The 10,842-nt window shown below is 33.0% G+C and overlaps 1 protein-coding gene across 1 annotated transcript in view; it reads left to right on the forward strand.

Annotated features, from left to right (window-relative positions):
* LOC105359015 (uncharacterized) overlaps positions 1-10,842 on the forward strand; it is a 133,758-nt gene that overhangs the window by 10,434 nt on the left and 112,482 nt on the right. Inside the window, exon 7 of the mRNA XM_011495490.1 lies at positions 3,110-3,274. Within this exon, the coding sequence (XP_011493792.1) occupies positions 3,110-3,274 (165 nt within the window). The remainder of the gene's footprint in view (positions 1-3,109; positions 3,275-10,842) is intronic.

Consider the following 10,842-nt stretch of genomic DNA (forward strand, 5'->3'; position numbering starts at 1 on the left):
GAGTATTTTCGAAAAATATAACATCAAATCAATTGGAAGTGTTTGAAAGTAAAATTCTACTTTTTTGTCAGTGATAAAGAAAATTATTTTGGAAGACTAGTGTGTAATTGAGAAAATCTAATCACTATAAAGTAAGCGAACGTATAAATATTAAACAAGAATTGCTGGAATAGACGAATGAATAAATGTGTCATCAATAGTCGTATGAAAATACCAAGGATACATTAAGGGTTTGAGGACAATACTTACAAAACGCGCAAGACATTTTTAGATCCACCAGAAGAACAAAGTCAATGTTCATCAACTAAAGATGTGAACAAGTAAAATGCAGGCTTGGGTCGGAATGTGCAACGGCCTCCCATTACTGGCCATTCGGAGGTCAACAAAAAAGTGAAACTGCCACAAGGAATGGCTGAATCTCTTATCGCACGGCCGCTCCTCATCCATCCGCACGAAACGCCTGGCAGGCTTAATAGTCCCGGCGTACCGAGCAATCAAAATAGCGGAACCGAGTTCGGGGCAACCAAGCGACCGCGAGCACAAAGACAAAGCGCAGAGGGACAAGTGCAGCGCCCTGACCAGCCGACGAATTCGCTCCTCGGTGCCCAATATAGCCAAGGCCAACGCTTCGCGCGCTCCTTTATGGGCTTCACTGCCCATTTTCGGGCGCTCGGTCATTCCGGCCGCGTCCTCGTATCCTGTAAGCCTCCGCGCGCTGACGCAAGAGTACGTGAGCCCAGGCGAGGGCGCGAGGCAACGGCTTATCGCCCTGGTGTGTCGTCTACGACGTGCGCTGCGAGCGAGATAGGAGAGCCATGTTTCGCTGTTGCACATTTCGCCTCGACGTTCGAGCGTCGTTTATCGTTGTGAGCGGCCATGCCTTTGCCTCATTTACCGCGATTAGCTGCGCCGCTGGTCAGGCTCTCTTGGTTTTTGCTACTTTTGCAAGTTGCACGCTCCCGACCGACCGCCCTGCTTCTGCACGCAGGTGAATCGGTGGCTTTGACGGCACACTGATAAGCGACCTTCTGATTATGCGCTTTGTACTACATGAGAAATTCTCTTTCGATGCAAATTCCACTGCTCGGCTATTTTCGTTATGAAATTATACAGTTATTGGATATTACAGTACATGAAATGTAATAACATTTATTCGATCGATAAAACGATAAATGCGTTGCGCAGACTTAGGATTATTCAGTATGTTTCATGCGAAATAATTAGTTGAATAAGTATATTTTATCGTTTATTCAATACTATTTATTTTTGCACTTTCTTAAGCGATGGAGTATGCATCCGTAAGTATTTTTTGTTTTTGTCAGTTAGAAATGAATTTCAATGGATTAAAATTATTCCATAATTGTTGGAGATTTAAATCGTTTGCGTTATTCGAGTGAGAAGAAGTCGAGTTTCTGTTAATCCGTGCAAGAATTGCTTTTAGGTTGTACAGTCTAGGTAACCATTCAACAAAATTACACACTAAAAGCCGGGAAGAGTATTTAAAATAAATAATTTATAAAATTTATAAAATTTATATACCTTTGTTGGATAAAATTATACACTTTGATGAGCTTCTTTCGCTTTTACAAGAATTGCAAGAAATTTGGTTTTAAACGGCATTGATAAAAGAAATTTATGGTGAAACAATATAATTGCAAGCTTTTGATTTAAGTATAATATTGTGATGCAGTATGAGCGTTCAAATAAGTTTCGATTAAGCTTTCGATCAAACAGCATTGCTGAAAATAACATTGTCGTGGTTTTGGCGTTTTGAAAACGAAAAGGCGAATTTGGCGCAAAAGTTTACAACACCGACATGACCAAAAGCGGAGCAACGGTAGAAAAAAATGACTTATTAATTGCGGCTCACCGTTACTCTCTAATTACATAGAAAACGAGAAATATGAGTAACTCTTGGTTTTTAAATCGTGCCTACTACGGTAGATGAAAGAGGCATAAAGCGCAAGAAGAAAAACTTTCGAGGACCAAGTTCGATCTTTCGGTCATCAAAGTGACCGGACGCCGATCGATCTCCCTAAAATTTCTACCCGCGTTATACGATTTCGCGATTATCCTTTCAAGCACGAGGAGCTTATCGAGTGTCGTCAGCTCGCGCCTTGATAAAGAGGCCATAATGAGGAGAGGGAGGAAAGTCTTATCAAAGCCGCATTCCCTCACGCGAGCAGCGTATCCTGCATCGGTGACTATAGATTCCGAGCACCGTCACAGACGAAGCGCAAGAGCGTGCGTAATAACCGGAAGTTACCTACGATAGTTTGGCGCCGTTATTAAAATGAGTTGCCCCCCCCCCTCTCTCTCTCTCGCTCTCTCTCTCTCTCTCTTTGGCGTTACCTTAATTAGTTCATTAATTTTAATTACACAACCGAGCCTCGCGTGTATTATGGCTCTTCATGGTGCCGAGTCGTGCGCAGTCCTCGCGCGATGTCTTTTGCCTTTCCCTCGCACGATCTTTACCCTCTCCTCCATTGTCTCTGTCTCTGTCTCTGTCTTTCTCTCTCTCTCTCTCTCTCTCTCTCTATCTCCCTCCCTCTCTCTCTCTCTCTCTATCTATCTTTTGTACTATAGCTATCTATCTATCTGCCCCCGTATCCGCCCTCATTCATTTCACTGCGCTTTTGACTGACGGCCGGTAATTGCAATAAACAGGTCATCGATGAGGCGAATCGACGTTGTTCAAACGTGAGTTTATTGAAAGAGAACATCTGACTACTATCTACATGAACTCCGTCGCCCGATGGAATATTAGCAATTATTTGGCATAGTACGACTATTTGACATTCGTTGGTAGATGTGCGCTCTGTACCTTGCGCATTGATTCTAACTATTTATACGATAAAATTATTGACGTTTCTCTGCTTAACCTTAATGTAAACGTATACATACTATTCCTAAATAGTTTTTATTTAAATAATGAATTATTTTTATCGCACATTGCCTTATGCTTATTCGTAATATTATGAATATTATGAGAATATTAATGGTCGATGAAAATGTAATTGCGATAATAACTTTATTCGCATTATAATAATCAATTACAATGAAATTCGCAATATTTACGTATATATGTTTATTTTATCTACATTTGCAGGAGATGTTAAGTATAAGCCTTTTGTGTCTGGCGAACCAGAAATAAAACGAATAGAACTCGATGGTACAGAGGACTTTCTAATTGTTGCCTGTGATGGATTTTGGGATCGTGCCACCGAGGAAATTGTCGCTTCACTTTTATACGAATATGTCTGCTCCAGTAACTGTAAGTACTTGCCCCTTACTTGCGTAAATGTCGAGTGAAATTTGGAACAAACTATTGGTTAAACAGCCTTGCAAATTTAACATTAGCTAATTGGCAGATGTGTCAATCGAGCAAAAATTTTTTTTCCATACATGAGATAAGTGATCATGCCAATGAACTTGGTTACTCGAGACGACACGGTTTCCTCCTACTTGTTGAGGTTTTTGCAAACCCTCAATATTATCGATATTGCAAGAAAATTCAGCAGCGCCACCGCATCGCGCACAGTTTTTAAGAACTTTGAGGTTAGCAGCCTTCCTTTCCTCAATCGTGGATAAAGAAACTTCCGCTAGACGACCTCGAGCTTCTGCTAGGATAGCCACCCAGTCGGTAGGAAATCGCGTCGACAGCAGCGGTTCTTCGCGGCATTGTTACGCTCTGTTTCCTAACTCAGGGACGGATGTCTACATGTAGACGGCATTGATGTAGTCGCTGTCGAAAAACATCCCTCATCTCTTGAATGTTCTTCGGGCCAAAGCGATTGGCCACTGACACGCCCACAAACTCAATTTACCCGTAGACAGAGCGACGAAATTATTAAATTTTGAATCTCGCATCCCTTTAATGTCTCACTCATTAGGCTTCAAGTTCATCTTGTTACATATCACACTTTTTTATTTTGCTTTGCTTTGTTTTTATTTAATTTATTTGTAAAAGCTACTGAGTTATAAGGATTATATAATTATTGTATTGGATTTATGGCTAAGTATCTTAAAAGATGTCAAAGTAAATCCATAAATTATACTATTTAACCTTTTAAGAGCGTCAAAATTCATGGATAACAGCAATATTCTATAGGTTTTAATATTTATAATACTACGTAATTGTATTAGGATATCTAATGGTGTAAAGCTCGCAGAAAATAAATTAATTTCGTTATAAAAAGCAAAATGAAAATAATAACAATGTACTTCTCAATTTAACGAAATGAGGGTAATGTGTGCAAAACGAAGCATAAAATAGCGAATGAACGTCGACGACGTGTCCGTGGCAAGGATCTAACATATACTTTACACGCGGCTCGTAGCCACGTACTTTAATCATCATTCAAACATACGTTTTTGCACGACCGTCTATTAGGATTCGTGGTTTTTTATATTTGTTGTAATAATTTTCACGCAAAGTAAAAGTCACTATTGATTACGGCTGAATTTCATAAAAGTGTTATTTCCTTAAGCATATATTTCTTAATTAAAAATATATTGTTAATGTTAGATTAATTTAAGGAATCATGAGATTTACAGCGAACTACGTTGTATTATAGAATACAGAAGATTCTTAATAATATTGTATTATATGCAGAAAATTAAATTATATACAATCGAGTCTTTCGTAAGAATTATAAATAGCATGTAATGTCAATTATATTTTCTTATTTATATTTATAAAATCCTTATGTTGAGAAATTGTGAACTTTGTAATACATATGATAATACTATTATTACTTAGTATGCTAATAATTTACTTTTCACAAAGGCCAGGTGACAAAAACACATACACACACACACGCGCGCGCGCACACGCACATGCACACACCAAACATTAAGGAAATTATATATTTAAACTATGAATATTTGTTATTGTTACACATGTATATTACACATAATCTTATTTATTATGCGATTAGATCTAACATCGGGCGTAACATGAATTACCATCTTATAAAAAAAATCATTTTGCCCTATCTCTATATGTAGGCAGTTAATTAATGAGGGGAGGAGCGCAATAAGATGTGTCAAATATTTATCATAAAATATCATCGTCTATTTATGAGTTATCAAGCTCTTACGAAATTGCTATTTCATCAAAGTATGAAGCAAAGTAGGTTATTCTCACGCAGATTAATCTCTCGCTAAAAGATTAACTCGTTTAGAGGCAGGAGGATAAAAGTACACAACACACTTGCATTGCTCTCTTACACCCTCGATAATGTAAATCCAGTCACCATTCTTTAACAAGCGAGACGCGAGCCTCTACAACCCCATTATCACGCCTCGCTTAGTTTCAATCTATATTTGAGAAGGGAGCGGGGGGTGGGGTGCTAGCCTAGCTGGAACTATTGAAACCATGATTAGGCTAGTGGCACGTGTCGCTTGGACGAATCTGTTCTCCCTATCTCTCATTGTCCTACAAAATTTCTCAAATAAACTCTCTGCTTTTCTCTTTGTCGCCCAACCCTTTCGTTAACATATAGAGACGCATGACACTACTATCGCTCTCTTTTACTCCGCCTCTTTCTCTTCTCTTTCAGTTAATCTTCTTTTTTCATTCGTTTGCAGCACAGGCTAGTCGTTAATGCGCACATGCATATGTCTACAAAACTAAAGTGAGAAAGACGAATGAGACATTTGCATACACCCTGTTTCATTTTTTTTTTTTTTTTTTTTTTTTTTTGGAAAAAAAAAAACCTTTTTTGGAATAAACAAAACCTACGCCCTAATTTCTTTATTTTACCTTTTAGTTCATTTGCCTTAAAATTGAATATTTTAAACTCTTAGAAACTATAAAATTAGAAGACTATAAAATCATCCAATAATAAACATCACTAAATGTACGTAGAAGTGTAAATGACGTATCTATAAAATTTTGATAGGTACTTACAAACGTAGTGTAGCTCGATTAAAAAAAAAAATGTTATTTACCATTAGTGTAAATAAATAAATTTTTAATTATGATAAATCATTCATTTCCAGGCTTGTGAAATATGAAGCATTAAATTGAAATAAATTACTCATAAATTTTGTCCAGATCGATTCATTTAACAAAGTATTATACTTTGGAACTAAGAATTTTTTAATACTGAATCTTTAAATCCAACTCAAACGAAACATTCTTATTAAACAACTTAATCACACAAATTATGCATATGACTTAAGCCCAAGTGTTTAATTTATTATTCCACATGTGAAACAAACCTATTTCGAAAAGCCTAAGTATTGGTAAATTAATTGTTAAGAACGTAGAGTGTAACAAAATTTTTTGTGTAACTTGAAGTCAAGTCATGTTGTGTTCTTTTTGCCGAGGAGTCTCCATCTATTTTTCTATTTACTTTTTTCGAATTTCCTAATTAAATTAATATCTGTTCTTTTATAAAAATTCATTTTTTGAAAATTCTTTTATACGATATCTATCATTTATTACACATTATCATCTAATATAATAGTTTAGTTTTTTTTTTATTTTTTATTATTATTCTGTTCCATTTTGCATTATTGCACATAACAACGCCTTGAAATTATAAGTTGTGAAAATATGATATTGATTACAAAAAAAATGTAAGATAAATATTCTGGTTTAAAAATATCGATTACAAGGTTATATATAAGGTAATGAAAGAAAAAATTGCAACAGAGAACTTTTTGCTAAAAATGTATATTGTAAAAATAGAGGTAACATTGTATCCATATCATTTTACGCCTTATATAGTATAGCCAAAGAATTTAATATTCTTACATGTTTGTTTGTTTGTTTGATTCATGTACATTTGTACGTTAGATTAAAAAAAAAAAGAAAAAAACATTCTTCTATGTCGAGAACGAAAAAAAAATGTTTATAATTCGTATAATAGATATAATAATTATATTACCAAAAATGAATTATAATTAAAGTTATAGTACGTATAATATATTTTATATGAGCTTATATAACCGTATATATGTACCAAATATATATGTACCAATCCTTCGATAAAACGCAAATAAAATAAAATCTTTAAATATTGCCAATTACAAAGCTAAACAATGTATAATTACAACTATATTTGCCATGTAATAAGTAAGGATAGAATATAACGTTGGATAAGACGTTACTAGTTACAGGGTTCGAAATTTTAAATTATTACATAGTATTCTTACTGATTTCACTTTTTCGTGTTTATGTTGTCATCAATATGTTACTTTAGTCCATCAATTGTCATCGTTTCTATCTTCTTTTGTCATATTTCATCCTTTCAACAGCTTACTTATAATGAACTCGCTTTCATGAAACTATAAAAACAAGCTCAACAGGGACAATAAATTTAATATGTTTTCATTCTCGATAATCAATCCGCGAAAAATGTATCAATTTTTTCGGTCTCAATCTTGTGTAGCTTTTTTTAATGTACAATCCAGTCATAACAATAAGAAGACAACCTACTTTTCAGTGTAGTAAAACTTCATTCCTAAAATTCCTAATCAGATATATAACATATACTATAATAGCGATTATTAATGGTCTCCGTGTTTATGATATCATTTTAATAATCTTGTCATTAGCACTACCCCGGCAAGTCTTCTTCTATAATCTTAAATATTTTCACCTTAGCCTTTGCTGACTCGTTAATTGTTAATGTTGCTTATTTCTTTAATGTATGAAGTTCATTATAATTTTGATTTAACACAACAATCCATTTTTGTCCTTTAGAGCCTTATAAGATACGTGTATAAGTACAGTTTACAGTGCAAAAGAAAATGTCAGATTCAGCTACAAAGCTAACAAAACGAGTAATTTCCTATCAAAGCCAATAATGATTTTTTTTACAAATTATTAATTAGAGCTTCGAGACAACTATTACTCAATTAATCAATTTACTCTATATAACTGTTTGTACTAATATTGTATTGCTAATATACAAGAATTTTGTAATTATTTCTATCATTGGATTGAACAGCACCAATATAAGTTTTTTCTGCCAATTGACTAACACTGCAATGTTATTTCACGTCATATAACGTATGAAAACTAAATTTTATACGATAAAATATATTTTATCATTTTACGCACTAAATTAAGATTTTATCCGACAAAAAATATTGTGTTTATATTCTATTCGAAATGAGCATTTGTAAATTATTGGCATACGTAATCGCAGGATACTTGCAAATTTGTCATCCATCTGTGTATTGAGTGCACTCTTTCTTCGTATTGGAACACGCGTTGAATAATTATCGACAGAAGTGAAAGATACGTAGGTATTATATGGCAATATTATGTCAGATTTACGACTCTGACACACTATTTATCGCGACTTCTGAGCTCTCATAATTTTTCAAATTATACATTAGGCTTGCATTTTGCTAAGATTTTATTAAATTTTCTTACATTAAATATAATGATTATGAAAAACAAAAAACAAAAAAACATAAACAAATGGCATGAAAAAAATTCGTTTGAACGTAACTAATTTTGGAAATTTTATGAAATTATAAATTTTGCTCGAGTTGTGATTTCGATATAATAGCCTAATGTAAGTATAAAATAATTTAATTATGCTTTAATTATAATCATAATTTATCACTATATAGTTTATACTATTTTAGACGTTCATCATGTTTCATTGGCATTTTGAAAATATTATTGTTTTGAGGATTCTATTAGTGAAATGGCATTTTTTTTTTTTTTTTTTTTTTGTACTACGTTTTTTAATGCTTTTCAACATTTTACTATTTCTCATAAAAAGTGGGCGTGATGAAATGGTCAAAAGTTGCTATTAGTAGTGTATTTAAATCAACAGCTTTAAAGATTTTTTAAAATTGAGAATCACTTTTTATAATTTAACAATCATTAAGTACGTTCTGCATTTTTATTTACATTAGCTTCACACGTCTATACGAGAAATATTTTATTTAGAAAAAATTGTTTTGTTTCATTAATTTCATGTCACGTTTGATATTATATTGTCTTAGCAATCGAATGCAGCCTTGATATATCGCATTGCACAATCTGATATAATTACATTTCTAATACAAAAAAATAATTTAATTAAAATACAATGAATTTTACATTTTTGTTTTAAATGAGCACGAAAAAATATGTTATTGAGATTGTATAAAATTCAAAATACATTTTAATCAATTCTTTTTTATTTTCTTCACATGAGAATTTCATATAAAATTAATATTAATTAAAAATTAAAAATATCTATTACCCACAATATTTTATTTTATCCTTACCCTATATTAACATAATAATCGAAATTGAGATATTTTTAAATTAAAATAATGAAAACATGAAATATAATTTTTTTAAATATTTATTTTAATTTTGAAATTATATTTTCAGAGTCAAAACAAAATTGAATTAAAGACCATATGTTATTGTAGTATTTTCATTCCATTTTTAGCGAATAATTTTTTCACAAATTTCTCAAATAACCCTTCTCAACTATGTAATAATTAAAATTACGAATAAAAATTGGTTGTAACCGATTTAACAAATACGCTATATTTATAAATTTTGTTTCTTCTCTTTAATATTTTAATTTATAATTCATCTCTTACTATCCGAAGAAAAATTCTCTTTATTAACTTTAATTATATACTTTCTTAAAATTTAATTAAATAATGCTTATAAGTGTAAGTTTTAATGAAAAAATCTGATATTGATGGTTTTTTTTTGTTTTGTTTTTTTTTTTTTTTTAATACTTATGATTGTTTAAGCTAATAGTGTTGTCTAGATGTATTATGTTTCGTTTAAAAATCTTTTGCAGTACGTTCAATTTCGGAGAATGCACTTCGATAAATATCGAATTTAATTAGAAGACATACTTTGGTTTGGTTTAATTATTTTATTAATACACAAACTATTTAAATAGAATACATACTTTTTTCTTTCTTCCATTTTATTAGAAAACCGTTGTTTACCTCTACGATGTATTAATTGATTCTATGTCAAACTTTCTAAGCAAAAATTAAGTAAAGAAGCATCACGAGAATATATCTGTACTAAAATCGTTAAAACGTAATATTGATATATGTTTCAGTGATATCAAAAAAAAAAAAAAAAAAAAAAAAAAAAAAAAAAAACATAATGTAATTAATGGTAACTGCTTGCTGCTTTTGGTCAGATAAATATCATAATATTTATAGTATTTTATAGGGGATTCGTTTATCAAATATAGCTGCCCCGTGTAGAATACATACGCGATAACTCCGTGTATAGGATTATGTGCGCAATGTCGTAAGCAAATCAAAGACGCTTTCTAAAACAATACCATTTTATTTATTGGGAATATAATATCGTAGAAATCATTGACCATTATCCCCGAACACATATGCGCGTACTCGTCATGTTTGTCAACTACATTCTGCATTATTTATTACATATAGAAAAAGAGCGCTAATTCCAGTGAAATGTTATCTTCAAACGTGCTTCTAACAAAGTACGTGAATTTTATGGTAACACTCGTGTTAAGAGTTAGTCGTAGGAGTGTCAAGACATTCGAATGGTCGCAGGAAATATAATATCAGGGGCAGAGCGCCATTTGGCATCCGAGAGACGTGTCGGTAATTAGGATCGGTGTGAAGTAGGGAAAAATGTTTCCCAGCGTAAGCTTTTCAGCCACGGATAGTCCATTAGCATTTTAAAGGACATTCACATCCACGAATATGATGCAGATAAAGCTTCAGGTCCTCTGGCCCGCCAGCCGTCATCGATCCGCGGTCTCTGCTCATCCGTGTCCGGGCGAAAGGGTAGGAGGATTGGTAATGGGATGTTATGGGGAGGAGGAGGAGGAGAAGGAGGAGGAGGAGGGGGGGGGGGGGGGGAGG

Source organism: Ceratosolen solmsi, unplaced genomic scaffold (assembly GCF_000503995.2).
Source record: "Ceratosolen solmsi marchali unplaced genomic scaffold, CerSol_1.0 scaffold1, whole genome shotgun sequence".
Classification (NCBI taxonomy): domain Eukaryota; kingdom Metazoa; phylum Arthropoda; class Insecta; order Hymenoptera; family Agaonidae; genus Ceratosolen; species Ceratosolen solmsi.